Source organism: Enoplosus armatus, chromosome 7 (genome assembly GCF_043641665.1).
Source record: "Enoplosus armatus isolate fEnoArm2 chromosome 7, fEnoArm2.hap1, whole genome shotgun sequence".
Lineage (NCBI taxonomy): Eukaryota > Metazoa > Chordata > Actinopteri > Centrarchiformes > Enoplosidae > Enoplosus > Enoplosus armatus.
In genome coordinates this window covers 15,221,264-15,245,310 of record NC_092186.1, presented here as the reverse complement: position 1 = coordinate 15,245,310, position 24,047 = coordinate 15,221,264, and the positions used below count along the sequence as shown (strand labels likewise).

The 24,047-nt window shown below is 41.5% G+C and overlaps 2 protein-coding genes across 2 annotated transcripts; one reads left to right on the top strand and one right to left on the bottom strand.

The window, feature by feature from the left end:
* Positions 1-150: 150 nt before the first annotated feature.
* On the bottom strand, positions 151-1,221 carry uts2d (urotensin 2 domain containing). The gene is made up of 5 exons (XM_070908228.1): positions 1,122-1,221; positions 796-900; positions 673-710; positions 314-404; positions 151-176 (listed from the first exon to the last, which is right to left on the bottom strand). The coding sequence occupies exons 1-5, from the start codon at positions 1,219-1,221 to the stop codon at positions 151-153; spliced, it is 360 nt and encodes a 119-aa protein (XP_070764329.1).
* A 2,841-nt stretch (positions 1,222-4,062) lies between these two features.
* On the top strand, positions 4,063-23,186 carry ccdc50a (coiled-coil domain containing 50a). The gene is made up of 11 exons (XM_070908431.1): positions 4,063-4,190; positions 7,928-7,990; positions 11,131-11,260; positions 13,668-13,758; positions 14,491-14,593; positions 19,839-19,996; positions 20,840-20,884; positions 21,265-21,411; positions 21,552-21,646; positions 21,762-21,871; positions 22,533-23,186. The coding sequence occupies exons 1-11, from the start codon at positions 4,136-4,138 to the stop codon at positions 22,550-22,552; spliced, it is 1,017 nt and encodes a 338-aa protein (XP_070764532.1). The 5' UTR covers positions 4,063-4,135; the 3' UTR covers positions 22,553-23,186.
* The last annotated feature ends 861 nt before the right edge of the window (positions 23,187-24,047 follow it).

Sequence of the window (24,047 nt, the reverse complement as noted above, 5' to 3'; positions counted from 1 at the left end):
GGAAATGAAACATTTATTGATGACTTTCATTACGGTACAACTCTATATTGCTGGGATAAATACAGTGTGATTACTGGTGTTTTGTGTCTTAAGGCTATGTTGGGCTTTGCAGCAAGATTTCACAGTGGTCCTCCTCCTCTTGCGTCCGTGTCAGACACAGTACTTCCAGAAGCAAGCTGCAGACGAAAGGAAATAAAGACTTGAAGAATGACATCTTACATGCAGAACATTAGCACTGCAACTGGTACAGTTAATTACAAATATTAATCAGTTTGTATACTACATATTAATCCAGATGTAGTATTTAACTTACGTTCACCCCTCTTCCGAGTTATGGATTTGCCTTCTGCCAAATTGGCTGTGATCTCCTTCTCCAGCTCCAGATCCTCCCTCAGCGCCCGCAGCTACAAGCAGAGATCAGAGTGATTAAACACACCAAGGCAGTTAACCATCATCTCAGTATCAATACACCATCTGTTCAGGAGGTAGAGAAACAGGTTTTCATTCAGAGCCTCCTGTTTACGTAGAATTGATTCATATTTTATGAGAAATATAAACAAGATGCCCACATTCCACCATATATTTACACTCGTCATAAATCATGATAGATTTTCTGCCTAATCCACATTTTTTTCCAAAGTTGCTTCAAGGTGAATCTGTAAATATCCTTACCTCCTCTAATTCAGCAAGTTTATTGGCCAGCTCAAGACCTGCAGATAGGAAAAATAGTCATCATCAAAGCAAGAATGCATGAGTTATTTTTATTAGTTTCACCATTTCGTTTTTTTCTCTCACCTAGAGGATCATCCTTTTCAACAGGAACTAAGCTCTTGTGTAGTAACAGTGCTAGAATCTTGCTCTGGGGATCTGTGTCTTCTTTTGGATTAAAAGCGTGGTTTCCTGCATATACAAAGCACATTAAAATGCAACTTTAAGCACCATAAATATCACAACATAAACAGAAAATCAAGTTACATCCATCCCATGTCATAGTCAGGCATCGTCTCTTAACCTGTTGCATTTTGGCAAAACTGAACCACTAAACCAACAATGGCTCTAATTTAATGGGTGCAGTAGCTGAATGCAGCATCCTCGTTGTATATAGACGTTTGCACACTTACCAGGGTTAAATATGCTCCTTCCCTCCACATTTAGCACTCCCTGCAGTAGTAACAAACCCAGGAGTCCTAAGCAGTAGTTCACAACTGTAACCCTATCCATAGCACTCATTGTATGGTCGCAAGCTAATGCCGCACTATTAGCCCTCCCTCAAGCAAGGCAAGCAATCCACTGCCTTGGGTCCATCCCGTCAATATATTTATCCTTTCGGGGGCCAGGAGGAGGGGCCAGTCAGTCCCTTGCGTACTAAATCAATAGCTAGACATCGTGGGTTTCGTCAATAGGCCACCTTTTCACGTGGACCATGGAGCATCTGAGTGAAATACGGTGATCTGACGTTGTAGGCGAGGCCAGTAACCCTACATCACTCTGACATGGGCACATCAAACAGGGAGAGGAAGTTATCAATCAGCTTGTTGGTTATGAGAGGCCAGAATCAGATGTTCTTGGCACTTGGAAGTCTTTTACTTTTAAATTAATTGCTTCTTTAAATAGGTACATGGCAGTGAGTCTGGGGAAGGAGAGGGGGAGGTAAATTGATCCAGTCTCTAAGTGCATCATAGCCGGAGATGAGCTCCTCAATCTTGGCTTCGAGACTGACTTGAAGCTGAAGGAATATCCATCACTGCGGCGAAGCCAACAACCCAGCACCTCCTAAGTCACTGTGGTCTATTTTGTGCAACAAGGAAATCACATCTCATACCTCTGCCAGAGGAGCAGGCATTGTGCTTGAGAAGTTTTAGGGAAATGAGTTGGCTGGCACCTACTGAATTTGGCTGGTGAGCGTCTCATAAAAACCCCTGACTGCCTTGCACCCCTTCAGACTTGACTTAAGACCCTGTTGACGTCCAGTGTCTCGCATCCAAGAACCTTTCACGAATCCATCACTTTAGTCATTCAGCTTTTGAATACACAGCAGCACAAGGACTCGAAGACTAAAACTAGCAATGTGGAAAAATCTGAAAGAGTCAGGAGAGTGTCTGGGGGTCGAATCACCAGTTTTACTTATATAAAGCACAATTAAATGTATTGATGAGGCATATGAAACAATTATATCACACATACAGACAAACTAGACATAATAAGAAAGGGAAACAAATAACAAGGGAAGTATTTTCTTATTGTTCATATCAGGTAAATGTCAGCTGCATGCACAGAGGCCTTACTTTTATTAAATGACACAGCAATACAGTTCAAAGTGTTCACAAACAACTGAAGTTTCAGTTCAGAGTTTTTATTAATGTAAGAGATGTGTGTGATGTGTGAGCCAAAGCCATGCACTCATCAATCCCGTTTCTGTTCCCAACCAGTCCACTGCATCACTAATGAAAGAGGTCAGGGCCATGTTGACCTCATAATATGCCATTGAAAAATAAACACTGATTTAGCATTAAGTATGGACACAGTCCGTGGGCGTCTACTAATGGTGTTATTGATTGGCCAGTACATGGACCACTAATACCAGTTCGACGTGCCCGCATTCAGTAAAGTAAATGAATCGGAAGGTGTGGCAGACACCTGCACGTTGAAATGCTGAACACTAGAGGGAGCAATTACATTAACATGATGAGAATACCAGCTGCTGTCAGATCACGTGACACGTGTGTTTGTTTAAATGAGAGAGGGAGAGCACTCAGGAAGCCTGTAATGCAGTGTCACTTATAAACGTATGTCAGCCTCATTCAAACAAACAAGTGTGTAGTTAGTCTCTACTTTGTCTGATTTTAATCTTTACCCCGCATATCGTCCGCATACAGCGCCTCGAGGCGTCATTATTCATTTGGACTATAGATATGGCCCAGGGAGGTGTGTTCCCTTTCGCTTCGTGGTGAAGACTTCTCGTTTCTGCAGCTGCAGATGTCTCCAGTCACTGAGCCTTGCGGAGGGAGCTGAGTCAAGATAACCAGATGTAGCTAGAACGATACCGGAAGTGGGATCATTCCGTCTTCAAAATTAAATCAAAGGTTGAGCGCTGATAGGCTGCAGTAATTGAGTATCCTTGGATTTTATGGTTGTGTAATAAATGTTATTGCAGCTAATTTATGACCTGTGAATTATCATTGTACACATTGTATGTTATTTTGGATGCTGTGAAGACTCAATAAAATCTTGGGATTTTGTTTGTCTTTGCTCTGGTGTCTTCATGTGACCTATGTGCAGAACTTCAATTATTATAACAATTTGAAATGCAGGGATGTAAAATCCAGAGATGATTAATTGTAACATTTTTGGATGAATCACAGTTGAAGGCCCAGAAAACTCAATAAGATTCCTACTATGAGTGATGGGATCCTACACGAACAAACTATTTTCTGCCAAGGTTGTAAGATATTTGGTTGTTGCACATGAAAGAAATCTCTATGTCTGTGATCTTCTCACTGGTTTGAAGTTCACTTGGGAAAATGTGATATCATGTACTGTACTTCTGTGCACCAATCAGCAACATTTTACCTGAGGACAGCTGGTGGAGTTATTCACTCACTGTCAGTCACATCAGAATCAGGTTTATTGTCGGTTTTCACATACAAGAACTTTGCTTTGGTATATTGATGCATAACAACATAGTAAGTAGGAAACATAAGGAATGATGAAATAAATACACCTCTGATCAAACCACATCCTCAAGGTCCAGATGAAGCAATTTTTGAGTGTTAAAATAACTGATAACACCTTAATGTTTTGTTTTTGATTGTCTTTTATTTTGACATTTCTGAGCGGAAGTTATTGTGTTCATCTCGTTCTTACTTGGCGGGCGGGTTGTAGGAAGGATCAGGGAAGGAGGGACACTCGTAGAAAACCTGACACGCTAGCTTCAGCAGAGTAGCTGCCAGGCAATTACAGCAGCGACGTATCGAGGGAGGGTGGCTACCGAAACTAATCAAAGGGCCGTCCAGCACCTGAACCATCAATCGGGTTTATGAGTAAAGGCGATCAATCAGCCTGCGGTTAACCTTCGGAAGAAACGCGGAAGTGTAACTCAACGTCAACGCTTTTTTGACTTATTATCGGTGACAACATGGCTGAATGTAACATTAGCATCGACAAGAATAAACTACCTGGAGTGAAAGAGGGTAACGTCCATAACATATTTCCCGGCTAAAATGTGAATTAAGCTAGTTGTTTAGCATCACACGTATCCAGCTAGGTGACACTAGCGAGGCTAAATGTTAACCGAGTGAACACAGGTGTTTTCTTTTCGGTCTCATACACCACGGCTGTGATGGTTGTTAGCACGGCTTGCTAGTTGATGCTAGCCCAGTAGACTTAAGGTTGGGGTCAGGTAGTCAGCACTGATTAGACTTCCTAGCCTGTGTACAAGCGTCGTGCCAGATTTTGTATCCCAGTCCAAATCTGGCTCCATTCAAAGTTAGAAGGCGAGACATTATTTTAGCAGGGAGAAAAGAGGTTGGCGCATTGTGTCCCCCTTCATATTTCACTTAGTGTTTGGATAAGGTGAAATTCTTTGTGGGCAGAGGGATATACAACTCTTAATGGGTATACAGAATCTGGCACGACACCAGTGTGGGTGAATACAGTGTAGGAGTCAGTGGACTTGTAGCCTTAGTACTGATCACATGGAGGTGTTTGCCTGTTGTAAGGTATGTGGTTCAGCCAGAGCTCTGAGAACAAGATACATTTGTTTTTTTTGTGGTGAAAGCAGCATGGACAGTGGACTGAAAGTGTGATACACTGGCCTCTTCCTTTTGAATTTCATTACACTTTTCCTTTTGCCTCTAAGATCTGTTACTGCTTTGAAACGTTATCCTAAAAGACTTAAAAGCAAGAAAAAAAGGCAACACCAACCTGCTCCCACATAACTTTTACACACGCGCACACAACCTAATGTTACTGATGTGAAGGTGAAAAACAGGTGGAGAGTGGGGCTTTTTACACTGAAGCAGGTTTTGGATGGGATGCTGTGCTGGGGGGAAGGACCCGTCCTGTTGGTGTGAAGCAGCTGCTCAGCAGGATGCTTGTTATTCTGGTCAGAGAGAGAAGGAACGTGCATTGCCACTGCATGGCTAGTCTGCAGAGGGAAACACTGAGAAAAGCTGCTGGAAAAGTTTCTATTTCATCCCTTGTGTGTTAGGAAAAATTGTTTATATTGTGAGCTGTCTAGTTGCACTGTACTGTAACTCACAGATGAACTGAGCTCGTATTTTGCCATTTCTCACAGCACATGAAGCACACAAAGACTTGACTCTTATGGTCTTTGTGCATCGTGGTGTCAATTTAGGCTGATGGTGTGAGAACTTAAACCATAGCTTGCAGCTATAGCTCGTCAGTCACTTGTTGCCTGGTGTTGTTGTGAAAGCCTGACCCAGTTAAATGCTGTATTTAGCAAAATGTTAACTTTTACAATCTTTTAAAGGAACTGCCACACGAACCCAAACTGTTTCAGTAGTTAAAACGACCAATGTCATTATATACCACACAGAATTAATCTCAGGTTTCTTGGCTAAGAAGATTAAGCATATGGTTGAAAAATGGTCTGTGTTAATCAAATCCCATACTGCTCTGAGGCAGTGGGGGGCTTTGTGGAGGTCTCGCCCTCCTCCTCACAGCATCTGTGAACACTCCTCAGCGTTTGTTTTGTTTTTGAGTCCCAGGCGTTTTTGTGCTTGTCAATAATATTGGCAAAGAATTCGTTTTCTCAGAGCCATCGCTAATGCACGCTAGCATATAGTCGTAGACTGTTGGTGGTTATTCATTTTTTATGTGGATGAAGTCATCTTTGTGAGAGCAGATGATGGGCTGTGAGCCTGGCGGTGTGAGGTTATTGAGTGTGGCTAGGCTTTGTAATGAAGGCTGGGAAGTAAATGCAAGATTAGTGTCAAAGAAAGTGTTGATGTGATATATATATATATATATATATATATATACACACACACACACACACACACATATAAAACCCTAACCCATATATAATGAATGATATGGATAAGTCTCTGTAAGTAAGTTAAATTATTCTTCATTTTGGTTTCACTGAACGACAGCAGAGTGGTGTGTTGCTTCTTGCAAGATGAAATCATGGCTTAATTTTATTCTTCTATATTTGATGCTAGTTTTTCAGTTGAAGAAAGTCCTCCTACTGTGGTATTTGAAAGTTTCCTACTGTGGTATGTATTTGAATATATATGCTAAACCGAGGGTAGTTAAATCCATGTTAACTGAACCGTAGAAGCAGATGCTGTAAGTTACATACATGCTGTCCTATAAGGTCCACATCCATAATTAGCAGAGGCTGTGAGAAAGGTCTTAAATGTCCCCTTAGCCTCGACTGTTTCCTTCACAGGAAACTGTCAGCATTTGAAGACTGGTGGATCCCGAACATTCAAAGGAAAACAATCTATCTTCCTAATTTCAGAACAGTTCAGATTCATGTGTGGTGATGGTATCGGGTTTTTATGAGGAAACTCCCTTTTCTCTACAGTTTGCACAATTGTTTCCTGAATTAATGTTTGCAGCATTTTGGCAGCATCTGTAATACTGAAACCATAAATAGAAAGTCTGATGTGGTTTAGATTTGTTGTAAAGATTAAGTTTAAGATGGAAGACTAGCAGTACAGTTGTTGAGATCATGATTTAAAAGCCATACATGCAGGTTTAGTCCTCGGGCTTAGAGCTGAGAAGAGAAAAGTCAAAAACTCAGCTACGGTAAATGTGACTCACTGGTAAATCGGTTTGTTCAAAAGATTATCAGATTTTCAGATCTCATGCTGTCTGCACTATTTCAGGTTAGAGCCTTGATAAGATAATTTAACTCATTCTTTTGTGGCTGATTAACGTATTGTAGCTACATCAGCATTTAGGATATATCACCAGATTAAAATACATATTAATATGAATGTATATCTGCCTGTGACTCGCTGATTGACACACAGATTGTTTTTCTCAGGGGGAAAGCTTTATTCATGTGCTATACTTGGCTGCTCGTCGCATTTTGTCAGCCAATTCAGGGATTTAAACCGGCAGCTTGTCAGAAATAAACCGACTTCTCACTTCTTAAAGCCCGTCTCACATCTAAATAACTTCTAAGAAAAAGCTCAAGAGCTCTCAGATCAGTCTTTATTTGGGCCTCTTTATTTAGGCTTTTGCAGTCTGAGGCAAATGATGTTTCTTCATTCACAGTTTCACTTCATGTTTTTGGAGACAGAAAATAACCAAACCACAAGCCACTTGCCATCTGGCCAAACCCTTTATCAGATTGAGAAACACTGTTTGGCCCAGTTTCTAATCTGTGAAAAATAAAGACATACAATTTTTAAATGTCTCATATGGTGTTAAACTAGTGATTAATCATTGAATAGATCTTTTGATTGTGCTTCAATATCATCCAGTAGTCATGCGACTCACAAGGCAAATCTATACATCACATTGTAAATTGAGAATAGTAGTCGTGTTTATGATAATACTGAGCATGTTGCTGTTTTTCATTTGTTTTTCTGTAAAGCATACTTGTCAGCTCATTATGTAAAGGGACACTGAACATAGAATAAATTCACAAATTAAAGTTTCATTGCTGACCCATCCAGTCTTCTGCTTGTGTGTTCTAGCTAAGCCATTAAAGTTGGACTCCTGTCCTTGATTGTGGTCAGTTTTTAAATAATGTTCCTATTTAAGCATGCATGTAGGCAGATGGGCCGGATGTTTAACATCTGAAACTGTGAATGTCAGATTGAGATCTAACATCTCGAATGCTACGTAGCTCAGAGGTTGAAACTGATTTTGAACTTGGCTTTTTTTTAATGTGAAAGCTGTATCGGTATTCTTCTTCAGTTTGAGTCTCTTTCTCTCTTTTTTTCAGTGTGCCGAGACTTTGCAGTGCTGGAGGACCACTGCCTGGCCTACAACCTCCAGGAACAAGAAAGTAAGAAACTACATATTAGCCATGTTTGTTGATTTGTTCCCCCCAGCCTCCATGTTTTCACCTAAAACGACGGGTAATTTCAAACCGGGGAAGTCTACTTTCCTGCTTTTCTGCTGTTAATGTTCCTGAACACAGAGTTCATGCAGATATACCCATTACCTTTCTCCGGACAGTCTGTTTAAACTCTTAAGTCATTTATTGTTGTAATGTTTTCTACACAGTTAAAAATGAATGAAATAGCTTATTGTAGACATAAAATATTAAACTTAAGTCAAATTTAATGAAAACTGTACTTTTCCATTATGATTAATTTACTTTTAACATTTTATAATTCAAAAGTTATAGCTCAAAATTTACATCCTTATGGAAATAGTATGAAAAAGCTATGAGAAACATAAGCTAATCTTTGCCTCATACATTCTGCATCAGACCCGTTACGTCACTGAACTGTTTTTGTCAAGCCGCCCTGCTGCATTCCTACATTAGGTCACTCAATGCTTACTTTGCAAAAGAACAAACTATGAAAGATGTTTTCAGAGCAGTAGAAAAATGAATGCAGTCCACCATGCTCCTCTTTTCCCTTCTGGAAAATTTGTCCAACAGGGTAAACTGCAGCGTCAGTGGCTGCAGCCTGATTAAGCCTACATAAACCCTGCTTCAGCCACACCGTTCACTGCATGAATTGCGCAGGATGCCACAACAATACTGTATCAGGGCAGGGCTGTGGCAGACTACAGAGGACTGGTACATGTGATTTGGTTGGATCACATTGTGTGTGCTGCAGCTGTGGCACAGAGAAGCCCTGATTCTGGATCTGAAGTTAGACGGAACAGTCAGCTTAGCAAGGGTTTTTATGAGACACTATTGTCTCTCACTGTGTGTGTGTGTGTGTGCGTGCCTTTTTAAAGGATCATGTTATGCAAGTGTACACTCCCAAACTCTTCTGTTGTGCATTTTTAGTGTGTATCTTTTGTTAGCTACGAGTTTGTCTCTGCATGCCTTTTGTAGATTAGCTGGTGCTTTCATGTGAGCTCATATGTGTGTAATTAGCTGGAATCTTTTTCACATTTTTCAGTAAGTGCATTCAGATGACTTGTTGAAATCTCATGATGATGATGATGATGGTGATTATAACTATAACCCTCTTCTTTAGTGTTCTTAGTAGAAATACTCTGAGTAACTGCTCACCCCTCGCTGTAGGTTAAGCCATCCCTTGCTGAGTTAGGTTGAAAGGACATTTTCTGCCAAGAGGCACTGTCAAACACAGACCCAGACATAACAAGGCCTTCCTTTCATCAGACACAAATGAATATCTGCAGGCAGCTAATGGCCACCACACCTCCTCATATCCTTCACCTGCATTCATTCATAAAGAAACGACAGGAACCAACAGAAAAAAGGCTACTGCTGTTAGATTGTGCAGGAAATTAGTCAGTTTACTGTTCAGATTTCTTTGGTTAGCTTTTGTATTGAAGGGATAATTTTAGAGTTTAGACAGTGGAAACATAACCGCTTTTACTTCTCTGGACAATAGTTTGTTTGTTTTCTGTCTCCATAAATGTGTCACTCTATTGCACCATAGAAAGGTAAATTATGCAACAACCCCTGCAAGAAAGAAGGCCATATGTCACCCAGCCATACTCTAAGTGCAGATTAGGCTCTGTGATTCATTTGGTTTTGGCTGGCCTGTCCTTGTGTTGTTGTTAACTCTTTTAAAGCCTTAGTGATCCATAACCAAGGATCATATCCCTCTGCTCTCTTTGTTGTCACACTGAGGCCCTGTTTGCACCTGGCATTAACATGCGTCTTGGGTGATCCGATCACAAGTGGACAGCTCTAAGTACAGGTGTGAATGCACCCAAAACTCATTGAGATCCGATCGCTCAGACCACATTCGGAGGTGGTCTGGGCCGCATATGGTCACATTCTTTTAGCAGAGTGTACACAAATGTGTCCTGGGCCGAAATGGTTGTTTCACCTTTGACCCCGGATGTCACTGTTTTCTAAATATGCAGTGCCTTTTTTCCCCTCTGGATCACATCAACAGATGGTCACCCAAAAAGGAGCCTTTTAACACATTCGCTTCAAGTTAATGTGGAGTTACATTTGGCTTTTATTTCCATTCAAAATGTTTAGCTTGCAACACACTGAAGCAAAAAGTCCCATGGAAAACATTTCTTTATGGCAGTGTCACCACTTGGCGTCTTTGTTTCTGGAATGTGTTTTCTCTGTTTCAGCATACAGCTCCCCACTGATGTGCCTGAGGTTCAGATAGTCCAGCTCGCTCACCCTAACTCCCCTTTTTCTGAATGACGTGAGACCTCTTCAAGGTTGAGTTTGTTGAATGAATGAATGTCACAATGTCTGGTCATGTTTTTGTTTTTTTTGCTGCCTTGAAAGATGAATCAGTGGAAAATGTGGCAGGGGATAAATGATAGCCTTATCTTGAGCTGTGACATCAGTTTTGCCTTCAAATATTTTTTTGTAAGGTGTCATAAACTTAAACAATTGATCAGCGTCATCCAAAAAAAATCAATGTCAACCCCTTGACTTTTTATCAAGTTGCCACAGCTGTGACTCACGGTTTCCTCTTTCAATCCCACCAGTCAGAGAGCAGAAAGTTTATGGAGCCTCTCACGGCTAAATTGCCAAACGTAATTTGGTCCTTTTCACATGAAAGCTGGGAACAGATCGATAGCCAGGTGAAACAGAGCTCAGTGAGTGAGTGATGCTCTCCATGCTTACCAAGTGCTGGGAGTGCGTCAGCAAGCAAGATTTATCATCTGTTATGGCCCACAACGTGCCATCACACAACCTTGGAACGGCACATCAGCTGCGAACATTCATTTCTCAGTGACTAAGAGCGCCCTCTGTTTATTACTAGAGACTGAAGCATCTGTGTCCTCGACGTTAATCTTGTTCTCTGCAGACCAGACCATCTAAACAATACTACTGCTCCTCAGAGAGGAAAACATCAAGAGAGTGTGGATCTGTAAATAAACTTCCTTCGTGTTCTACTGGTCATCATCATCATACATCTAATTTCACTTAGATTTCACTATAGCGAGTTGAGCCAGCTGACGACCTCTGGTTTGTGTTACACAGTTTTAAGAGCAGCGCTTATGTGTATGTGTCTACAGTTGAGAGCCACTTGGCGTCCAACGTCAATAAGAGCCGTCTGGTGCAGAAGGACCTGCAGGTGGCCAAGAAGCTGCAGGAGGAGGAGGATCAGAGGGCCAAGGTCCAGAGCCAGAAACAGCACGTTGACACGTGGGTGTCTCTCTCGCTCTCTCACGCACACGCACACGCACACACACACACACACACACACACACACACACACACACACACACACACACACACACACACACATCATTTATACATGTCGATATCAAAGCAAAATTCCACAGGGAGAAATGGACAATAAAACCATAAACACTAAAGTTGTTAGCCCAGAGAAGACAACGTGTAGGGAGGAGAAATACTAAATATAGACATGGAGTCTATAATGGCTGATTACCTGGTAAACATTTAAATTAGCAATGTAATTGACTGTATTAGTTTGTAGCATTATTTAATATGAATGACATGAGATTTAACATTTATTTGAAAGCTCTTATCTGGTTATAATTTAATATAATCATCTAGCTGTAATCCTTCAAAGTGCAGAATTATGAAACTGTATTTGTTTAATTTCTGAAATTAAATGCCTGTTGCCCCTCAAAGGCCTCATAGTCATCAGAACACTTTGCAATAATAGCTGTGTACAGTATTTGTTGCTTTGTTGAAAGCATCTGCTTCAGATTAGTGTAATCTTGTGTAATTACTCCCAAACGTCTATACCTAAGGCAGATTTATGCTTCACCAGCGAGGCCATCCAGCACTCCTGCCACAGATGACTCCAAATTGATTTATCGTTCAGTGCACGTGCAACCCTTTTTATTGTCGTAAATTAGTAGGTCATGTCTTGCATTCATTACCAGAAATAAGGCTGTGAATGCTCTTTCATTCTCATAGAGAGAAATGATGAGAAGGATTAGAAATGGCTTTGCTAGTTAGGTCAGTAATAGCTATTGTTCTACACTCACTTTGTGATAAAGAGCAACTATTGCTGTGTGGAGGCTTTTGTCGATCACAAAATATGAGTTTGTCTGACTTTATGGAAAAGAGAAGATTATGAATCAGAAACTGCTACCAGCATCATAAACATGTAGGAGAAAACACCAGTCACAGTTCTTGTGGTCTCTGTGTGGTGTCTCCATAGCCCTGACATGTAATTATATGTTTTAAGGGGTTTGGGTCGGCTCCAGCCGCACGTCCAGAGCTATGCAGCTTCCCCACAAAGTGGACAGTGACGGCTCCCAGACATAGCTAAGTGTCCTGTTGCCTCTGCCTCCGTCCAGACCAGGAGCTGCAGCAGAAGCATGCAAAAAGGAATAAAAAAAATCCCCCTCTCTGTTCTGCAATCTCTATTCAAATAAAAATGCTGACTCACAGTTTAGTGAGATCACTGTTTCAAACACACACATAGGAAGCTCCAGTAGTGGGATCGCACCCCCCGGGGAGAGGCCAGATGCTCCACCATCGATGCAGGCAGGCCATTGCTGCTTGTCATGCTGGGATCTCACGCTGCCATCCACCCTGCACTTGCCAATGCCACTTCATATACACCCACTCTCAGACATTTGACTAAACACACACTCGGGAATGCAGCATCACTTGAACCTTAGTACGTACTGATGAAGGCACACTAAGGCACTACAATCTGTTTACTTTTGCCGGCTTAAGTCCTCCTTAGCTGTCTGCTGCTCAGGTCAAATACAGGTGCAGCGCAAGGTAGTTAAGCTCTTACTGTTGCTTTTAAGTAAAGCATTACACACAAACAGAGAAATTATCTTTGCATACCAGCCCTCCAGGCAGATGGTGTTGTTGTCAAAATCACATTTAAGATGTGAGAAGTGAGCCAAAGCAAGCTGTTGAGATCAACATCACAACAGGCGAAGATATTCCTGCTCCTGCCTGAAGCGCACATACACACACACACACACACACACACACACACACACACACACACACACACACACACACACGCTGCCTCTCACTACATGTTAGATAATAACTTCACTGCTGGTCATGTAGTGCTCTCACTGCTCTGCGTTTCTCTGGTGTAACATGATTATTTCAACTTTTGGTTCATTTATTCATATATACTTAATACATTGAGAATTTCTATTTTCATGATTATTAATGTGAAGTTAGGTAGTGTTGATGTGTTTTGTGTTGATTTTCTGTGAAAGTCAAGAATGACTCGTGTCTAGGAGAGTGAGATAAAAGTATTGCAGGTGAGAAGAATGACAACTGAAACATCAGCAGAAAGACTTTGAAGTATTTAACAAAAATATGTATGAGAAAGGCATAGGAATAACATTTAGAATTTAAAACACTATAAAAAAAAATCTCAATACTGGTTCATGGTAAGAAACAGATAAATTTAAACTTGCTAGCATCTTGGCCATTATCATCCACATCCGTACGTGTAGCAAATCAAACATTACAGTTTAATCTGTTGTTAGTTTAGAGATTGTTTCACGATGCTGAAGCTATTAAGAGTTGTATATGTATTATTAATGTTTTCATGTTCTCTAAACCCCTCCCCATGAACCTATGGGGACTTCAGTGAGCGCCAAGATATTGAGATCGCTCAGGAGATTCAGGAACAACTGGTCCGACAGGCAGAACAACAGCGACAGCAGGAAGAGAAGGATGCGGTAAGAAACACACACACACACACACACACACACACACACACACACACACACACACACACACACACACACACACACACACACACACACACTTCTGCCCATTCAAGCACAATGTTGGTTACATCAACACGTCAATGCCTTGACTTCTAGTATCGATGTACTGGGCTGGTCGTTGCACTTGAATCATCACCTTGTTTGTGCCTCCCCATTGTAATAATGGAATGACGGCCACAGTAACCTGATCTGTATTTTATTTTGTCAAAGTCTTAATCACCACCTTAATCATGTTTATTGCCCTGCTGTACATGAATAGCAGATATTTAATTATATTCTAGAGCTACAGTATCAGGATGTTTTCCTAAATCTCTCAGTGTCTGTCCCTCCCCCACAAGGAGAACAGACAAAGGCCTACGGTTCAGTTTTGGTCCATCCATCATGGCTACATGCCCTGAAGTGCTCCAACTTCTGTTAAATTGTCAGTAAATCTTTTAAAATATCTACGATGCCACGGATTATTTCTTGCCTCTACTTCGAGTGCACTGCAGTAGTTTCTTACTTGTTTGAAACATTAGGGAATGATGCACCACTATAATCTGATATGTTTGAAACTACACTGACTGGCATAAGAAACTACATCTTAAAACAAAGCGACATATTTGTTACAGATCAGCAGGGACTTTTTCATGTTCCTGTGGGACAGCATGTTTACTGTGGCCTTGTTTTGTTTGTTTGTAGGCCATAGCTCGTAAGCTGCAGGAGAAGGAGATGAAAGAGGAAAGGAGGAGACAGAAGCAGCTTGAAGCAAACTTTGAGGAGGAGTACTTTGAGGATCATGGAGGTGGGGAGGGCACCACAGGCTCATGTTAGTGTGTGTGTGTGTGTGTGTGTGTGTGTGTGTGTGTGTTCATATGTGTGTTCATATGTGTGTTCATATGTGTGTTCATATGTGTGTTCATATGTGTGTTCATATGTGTGTTCATATGTGTGTTCATATGTGTTTGATGCCTGTATGAGCTGATGTGTCTCGTCTTCTGTGGACTAGGATCTTTTTCAGCTCTGGATGTGAGGGTGTGTTTTTTGATGGTGCACAGCGCTGGAGATTGTTGCTGACTCGAGGCAAAGATTTTGGAATGCATTTATAAGCACATAATTAACCTTGAAGGGAGGCTTACATGTTCCTGCAGAGAAATCAGAATCAGAAACTGTTTATTGCCAAGTAACATACATTACAAGGAATTTGCTGTGGTCTGAAGGTGCTATTGTTTTGATAACAAATAAGTAGAATATAAAAGCTAAAATAAGAATAAGAATAAAAATAATTTGTCAGTCCGCTCCCATTCAAGAGCAAACACCACTGTGAATGGGTTTAACAGTGCTCCAGTTTTAAGATGCTAGCTTAAATCTGCTTTGATTTCAGATTTTACCTCAGATATTAAATGAGTCTCCAGTTAGTCATTATGAATACATTAATAACAACTTTTAGATTTACCAACTGATGCCACATACCCACCTTTGTCCATCTGTTATGCATCCATAACACATTGGTGAGCATCTCAGTGTCACATATTGGAATTTGTTTCAAGTCTTTTCATGCACACATAACCCTACTGCATGAGTCAGTCCACTGGAGATCTGTTCATTTTCTACTGAAAGAGAAACGGTGTCTCATTTGAATCTTGTTTGGCTTCTTTGTGAATTGTTGTCCTGTGTAGGCGATTCACCTCAAGATCAGGGTGCATCCTGATTGTCATCTCTACATTGAGGGATGCAGGTCCTTTTTATAGTCAAGAGCTATCAGTTTGTCAGCATGAGAAATGTATCGTCTGTCTGACAGTAGTGTGGCTCGATCTGAATGCACTTACAGTTCTTGAGCCATATGTGTGACTTTGGGAAATATATTTCACACAGTTCTTTTTAACGTTCCCTCCTGACTCATAAAAGCTCAGCTCTGATCTCTGCAGCTTTCTCAGCCTTCTGATTCAAATCTTGCAGATTGGCTCTGATTGACTGTATTTGGAGTGTGTCTTCTCCACAGGCTGACATTTAGCATACACCACCACACTCATGTCATTCCTAGATGGTGAGCAAGGAGGATTTTTTTTGTTTGTTAACTTTATAACACAAAAAACAATCAGTCTCAACTTTATCTGCTTTTTTTGTTCCAAGCACCTTTTTATAATCTCTGCATTGCACATATATTCCAGAGACACAATATTTACATTATTTATATTTACTTTCAATTCAGGGCTTACAAGAGGAGTTGTAGGTTATTCCATTCATCCTCTCTGGATATGTATGTAAGTTAAACATGTACGGGGGGGGGGGGGGGGGGGGCAGAGAGTCGCTGCTGTAGAGGCGGGGTTTAGAGAGTACAGTGCACGTGTCAACACTTGGTTGACATAAACAGGACTGAGCAAGTGTCTCCAGCTGTCTGTCTACCTGTCCTGTGGTGTCTGTATGGATCACCAGCTGTCTCGGTGCATTACCTCTTTCTAAAGATGTCACACATGGCAGGCGGTCGGGATGAAGCTACAGTACGTCCTTGCTGACTGTTCCTCTCTGCCATGCTCCCTTTTTTATATACTAGAATATTTGTGCCTCTGCCAGGCTCTCTCTCTGTTTGCAGTATTGCCTTGCAAGTTACATAACCACTCACCTGTAATGTCACTGCTGATTGTGTGTTTGTGTGCATACAGCTGTGGCAGTGTGAATGTACACACAGTAGGACAAAGATTCATCGCTTTGTTTACCCTGAATCTAATGCTCTCGGGGACTGACGTCACAGTGAGTCAGATATTTTATGAAGGTTACAAGATTGTCACTGGGCACAAAGGTGTTTAGTTTTGAGACCCAAAACATTTCAGCATCTTGTGTTTGTATGCGGATATTCTTAACAGCCTAGTGATGCATTTTAAATCTCCAACCCACTAGTTATTATATCCTTTTTATGCACAACTACACACACACTTCTGTGAAATCATGTTGCATTTCATCAGGCCATGTAATTGGCTGCTCCTCACAGGAAATGAGGGGTTGCTGTTGGTCTTAATCCAGTGGATTATAGTTGCACACAAACCAGCGTGGGGGCAGAACCTCCCCATGACAGATCCACAACCAGGAAAAACACTGGAAGGAAGAGAGGAAGTGTATTTAAAAGTGAGATGGAGCAGAAAAGCGCAAACACTTGAACTAGCCCAGTCACTCTGGCAGGTACCAGGCAGGCTGTCTTTGTACCTGTTTAACAGTTTGAATGTCAACAGTCCTGTCGACTAGACGTTAAGCAGCAGGTTAGATAACTTGAATTCCATTGAGCTGACTCTGTACTGGCCTCTGCTGTGTGCTTCCTCAATGTGCTTTTCCTTTCATTTGTTTTTATTCAAACTTGTCAGTCGCAGGCCAACTCCCAGCAGGATGGTTTTCTTACAAGAACATTTTGTTCTCAAGTTCAGGTTTTTCCTTCTTAAGTCAATCATGCTCTGGTTATAACACATTTTCACATTTTTTGAATAACATTTTCTTTGTTGACAAGATGTGTGCCACATATAAAGTTTTCAATCGTGTCCATCAAACCACAACACAGTATTCAAGGGTGTTACAGCTCATATTGTTTGTTCATCATGTCACATCAAAAGTGTTTAGAGCTTTTCCATTCTTTAGGCTCCAAACACTTGCTGACACTGTCCTTACCTTATTTGAGTTTTCCCACGTTAATAACCACATCTCTGGACATTTTGGGTGCAGCTAACATCGACACTCTTTACATCTATAGCATCAGGGTTCGTACAAAGTCTTGAAAGTTTGAAAAGGCTTAATTTTAACAGTCATGATTTTCAAGGTTAGGAATATTCTTGAATTCGAATATACTTCTTGACAAATGCTTGATTTACAACATAATCTGGTGCTTCATCTACACAATCACTCATGTAAACCAAAAATCTTTTAATATTTGAAATGAAATGATCCCGTTGTCATATTTGTCTGTCTCCTGGCGTCCAGACAGAGAGCGAAGTGGAGGTAGATAGACTGGCACGGGCGCCAAAATGAAAAGGAGGGCATTTTTTGGTTCTGCTCCATGTCTGGTGTTAACCCAGCGTTATGAGGGCTACCATCTGCTCTCAGAATAAAAATGTTGGTTTAGGTACCTTTTTTTTTATTTATTTATTTTTTTTACATTTCTTGAAAAATGCTTGGATTTGACTCTAAAGAGCTGTACGAACCCTGTAGCACGTACTTTGTCCTTTGACCATCACTCTTCTCACAGGTGCTGTGTCTAACTCAATGCTTACTAACCATCTTAGCTTATATAATGCCTGTCTGTGTTATTTTCACGTTTCCATGTTCTCATCAACCATCATCATCGCCATTCTCTCCACGCCGGCCTCTTCCCACCCTCGATCCCTCATCTCTGCCCTGTTCAGCTGCCAGAAGACCCCTTGACTTGGACAAACGCACCCGTCACAAATCAACTTCACCAGGCCGACATGATGCTTATGCTCCAGTGAGCTCACCTCAAGATTACTCCCCAGATTATAGCTCAACAGAACCCAAAAGGAGCAGGTACCCTAGACAGGACCCAGCAGCACCCCATAGCCGCTCCAGATACCCTGAGCACTACCTACTGGCAGAAGGAGGGCGAAGCAGGCATGCAGATCCATACCCAGAGCACCTGCTGCCCTCTAGAGGCAAGCATGGGGACAGGTACCTAGATTATGAGCCCACAGAGACTGGCCGAGCCAGGGGCCCAGGGGAGGAGGACACAGAGAAAGTGGTGAGGAGGAAGGAGAGACCAGCCAGACCACCTCCACCACAGAGCCCCATAGAGAGAGACAAGGTCTGGGACAAAGAAAGGCACAGGCAACATGAGCAAGACTGGGGCAGAGACCTGGAAAGGGAGAGGCACATGGGAAGAGATCAGAGGAGAGACAAAGAGCAGGACCTCAGGTTGGTGAGAGCTGGTGAAAGAGAAAGATCCAGAGACAGAGGACATAATGGGGACAGACACAGAGATAGAGACAGGCAGAGACAAAAAGACAAAGACAGACGGCGAGCAAGAACCAGGAGTAGGGACAGAGGACTTGAGAAGGAGCTGGGGCACAGCAGGGACTGGCCAAGGGTAGGCAGGGCTTCTTGGGAGGAGGAAGGGGATGGTGATGGTGAGAGGGAGAGGAAGGCCAGGGGCCGACAGCGTGTCCACTCCGGCCCCGAAGAAGTGTTTTACGAGCTCAGGAGCGACGAAGGGAGAGGGGACACCAGTGAGTTCTGGGACCCCCGACAGGGGGAGGGTCCCAGCAGGGTACGCAGTCATACTCACTCCAACGGAGAGACAGGTACCACCCTGAGCCCCCCTCTGGACTCTGCGGGGGTGTTTGTGTGGTGTGCTGGAGTTGCTTTTTTGCTGTGGCAATCTCGGGTGGTGGGTTGATCTAACATTGCAATCACTAATGAAGACACTTGTTTTCTCTGTTCTCACGAGGATGGCGATAATTTCACAGTAATTCCGAATGACTGATTCAGATTTTGATGGTTTAAAATGATTTGTTGCTGTTGTGCTGTGGGGTTCGCTCATTCTTGCATTGTCTGCTGGGTTGTTGTGTGGAGTAAGGAAAAAATGTCACTGTGCTGAGACTGAAATGTGTGCTGTGAGTTTGTAGTAGAATAGCCTCAAATTTGGCATTCACAAAGGGCTTCAGGGCCGGTGAGCTGGTTCTTATCTTCTCCCAAAGCTGTTAAAGGCTTTAAACAAAACCCAGTGAAAAACACCAGTGGAGATGCACTGCAGCCCTTTTGGGTCCCTTATGGCTTTAATCCTACTATGATTAAATCTGTTACTTCATCAACTCAATGATAATCATTCATTTTGCCATTAATCAAGAAAAATTCCAAAGAAATCAGACAAAACAGGCAATTTGAAAACGTAGCTCTGGGAAATTGTGATTGATGTCATTTTTCACAATTTTCTGATGTCTTAGATACTAAACAATTGATGGTAAAAAAAAAAAAAATCAACAGATTATTCGATGATAAAAATGATCAATAGTTGCAGCTCTAATCTAATATTAATATCATGTATATGATATCCACAGGTCGTATTGTACACCGAGGGAGTGGAGCAGTAATAGCAGAGACTAGTGTAGAGTACGGAGTGAGCGAGGCTACCAAAGGATTGACGAAGCTTGATATCCGTGAGCAGGAGCTGAAGGACATGGAGGTGGCCAGGAAACTGCAAGAGGATGAAATCAAAGTGAGGAAGAACACCAGAGAAGTATTAGAATTTGTTTATATCTGCATATAATAGGTGAACAGTATTATGGCAAAGATTAAAATCAAATCAAACAACAGAAAAGGCGTAGAAACAGGATAATTAAGATATTTTGTATGGTACACAAGTCTTACTCTCCCAAAATGTCCTACTGTGCATGTTAACAGTGCAGACATGAATAGCTGGTTTTTAAACTACTGTAAGCCAAAACCGACCTCAAACACTTCAAAGAGCAAGAGCTGAATACTGACACCCAGCCTTTGTATATCCGACCTGACTTCACATTCAAGCATTATCCAAAGTCAGATATTGAGCTTATAATAAATCCGATATAAAAAGTTTGACAGTAGGCTTATAATAAGTCTGGTGTCAAAAGAATAGGCTCAGTGTAACAAGTACAATATCTATATCTTCACACCATTGGACTTGGTATGGTGGGGCTTATTCAGCTTTCGATAGAATTTGGATTTTGGGCGTAATAACATGAAAGGCTTTATTTTATAGAAGAAAAACATGCACGGTTTTGGTTTCGTTGATGATTCTAATGTATGAAGTCTACCTTTGATTTGGCATGCTTAAATAAACATGACAACTACACTGTCGCAACAGCTTCAGTATCTGGAGCAAAATAACTATATGACAGACTGAATAGCACGATGTGATAAAGCGATTTACTCTATGAAGACACTATAACTTCTGTGCTGTAAATGACTTGAAGGCTGAGTGAAGGGACTCTATCTCAGTCATTTCCTATGCTATATAATGTTGGAACAATGTGTTCCACTCTGAGCAAAATGTGACTTTTTGATTGTTTTCTGGTTTCAGGCTAGCAAGATGCATGTGCGTGCAGCCCAAGTGGCACAGGATGAGGTGAGTGGGCATGAAGTTTGGAAACTTTTCTTGTGCTGTCTTTCCTCCTTTTTAAATCCTTTCATTCCCTGAGCTCAGCCAATTGAATCAGCTTTATTGGCATATAACAGTGAGTATATAAAGCCATGTCTAAACCAGACTCTTTCTGACCCACGATTATGTAAGAGGAAATAATCTGCTACTTTACAAGTGACATTATACTTGTTTAATGTTCTTGTAGATGCATATATGCCTGTGAACAGGATGTTTTCAGAATACAGATCGTATATGACAACACAGTATACTGTATGGTATATAAATATGTTGTGACATGAAACACGTACATGTAGGATATGGAGCTTTTTTTCTGTTGATGTGGATGTGTCTGATGTCTCGTCCAGGAAATTGCCCGACTGATGATGGAGCAAGAGAAAAAGGAGTACAGGAAGAATCGAGAGCGGGACAATGAGAGAGAACGGGAGAAAGAGAAGGAGCGAGAGAGGGAGAGGATGGCAATGGAGAGGAGGCGGCCAGAAGTAGACCACAGGGTAATTTTCCATAACCGTGCTCATTTTAAAACATGTGCTTTGGGGTGAAATATTTTTGTGACTTTATTTTATGTAAAAGTGTGTTTCCACTCTGGTACTAGCGCCATCATTTAGGAACCATATTTTTTGTTTGTTTTCAGCCAAATTCGGAGGAAGTTGTCCGTCCCAGAACACGAGACGAGTTTGAATACCAGAGGCAGAGGAACCAAGACCAACCAAGGAACAAGCCTGCCAGGTACAAGACTCATTACTTCTTAAGACCAAATATTTCCAGTCAGTCGAGAAGTAGAAACCTCAGACATTTCACTAATGTTGTTTCTGTGGGTTTTTTTCCTCTTCGTCCACCTCAGGCCTCCTCAGCCTCGTGCACACGACTATGAGAATGTGAACTCTGGCTACGGCTACTCGGACCACGCTGTCCCCCCTCGCGCACCCAACAGACCTGAGGCTGCTTACAAAGGTGTGATGTCCATGTGACGGAGCCGCTGTATTTACTTAATCCTAACATGAAGTACTATCTCATTAATAAGGATATACATTGTGTTTTTTTAAGTATTAACCACAAATTGCATATTGTTACTACTTACTACTTTTTTTTTTCATAGCATGTCAGATGTTTATTCTTTTTTTTTTATAGCTTGATGTGATTCTTTTCACTTGGTACTCTTAGCTGCATGTGTCTGTCCTTACTGCACATAATCATCATTCCTTTTGGTGTACTTAAAACGAGGGGTGCAACAACAGTTACTGTATGCTTTTATTTACATTTTCTGGTTTTTTTTTACATTTTCTGTTTTTTTCTGGGGTTTTTGGGGCCTTTTTTGCCTTGTTAGTGAGTTGAGAGAGAGAGAGGGAGACGGGGAACGAACTGGGGATGTTGTGGCTGATGGTCTATGCCCAGTGCGCCCTGGGAAGTGATGTATTTTATTGAAGCATAAACAGTGCTTGTTTCATGTAACTAGAACAGCAGTTAACATAATTAGCAGAAATAAATTCCAGATCTCGAAGAACAAAAACGGATGTCTGAAAAGTGCAGTGCAAAAACACTACAACTACAACTTTAAATCACAGTGCGATGTATCAAGCTGCTGATGGATCTCTGTCTCTTCCATCTTTTCCAGGTGCCTATTACAAGCGGTGACTCAGGCTCTCCACCATGTCCAGACATGCTGTCAGTCCTCCTTCGTCCTCTTTGTTTTATTTATCTTTTTGTTTTCAAACCATTCGCACTCTGTTGACCAAAAGCCTTGGGACAATCTGACGAGTTTGCAATGGGATTTTTTTTTTTTCAATACCCTCCAAAGTTGGCCCAGAGTTAAGGAAGTGGGTCTGTGAGTGCTGGAACCACACTCATCTTTTCCTTTCTTTTAATTTGTACATTGTGATGAATATTATTATTTCTTTTAACTGACTCGACATCAAGACAAGCCAAAATATCAGCCTTGTGACATAAACTCCCATGATTCTTAGCTGTTGAAATAGAGGAACCGGCTCCTCTCCTGCTGTGGTCATCATGTGCCGACGTTCGTCCCATCTGTGGGCCATGCCATCACAAGGGCTCAAGGCCTCTGCTGGATATAACCATGCAAATTTCCCCATGAATCTTCATGGGATGTGCCTGTCTGGTCCAACATGGCTGCTACAGTGTCTTAGATACCAACATGGCAGCTGCTTTGTACACCCATGCTGCGGTTCTGTTCTCCTGTCATGCTGTGCAACAAGGCTACACAGGCCCAGGGACACATTTCTTTTGCTGTATTTAAACAAAACAAAAAAATAAGCCTTTATCAAGATGCTGGTAGTTCTGGCTTCGACATGTTTACCACCTTGTTCCAGTGCAGAGGAGGTGGAGCTTTGTGACGATCCATGGACATTTAATTGGCTGTAGGCTTTGTCTTTTTCTGCTTGTGAGGGGCACCTTTTTTAACCCTGTCACTCTTAAACAGAAAGTGGATGGATGATACTCTGTGTGAGTCTCACTGTTTCTATGTGCATGCTTACTGAATGTGTACAACTGTGTACATGCATTTCACCTCTATATCAAATGATCTGGCTCCCTCTTTATTGTCAGAAAGGGCTAAAGCCACAAAAAGCCAATAATCTTCTCTTTGTGAATGAACAGAATACGTGTTAGCTCATATACTGCTGTACAATATGTCACTTTTCTGCCACTATTTCATATCGGCTGGTCATTTACATACCAAAACTGGCCCATAGAAGAACCAGTACCAAAATGAAATGCATGTACATTGCTTGTCAGTGTCAAACCTGATGTCATGCTTGTGCTTACGGCACAGACGTTGTGCAATTTGAATATTTGTTCTTGTTTTATTTAAATGTAAATATCCAATTTTCTTTTTTCATTTTTTACTTGTGCTACCAAATCATGATCCCCATCATGGAAAATACAAGATTCTCTCTTAAGTCCCTTCATCTTATATCCCACTAGTTATCTTTGTTAAGAAAGGGAGCCTTATATTTTATTTTTGTACAATATTTTGTTGGTCTTTCCTCAGATTGTTCCCTTCATTTCCATTCCCCCCGAGCTTGTCTGTCGCCACTTCTAGTCCTCCTCTCTTTGTCTCAAACTCAAAGGCAGACTTCACTTCCTGCCTGCAGAAAAAGCAAACATTCCC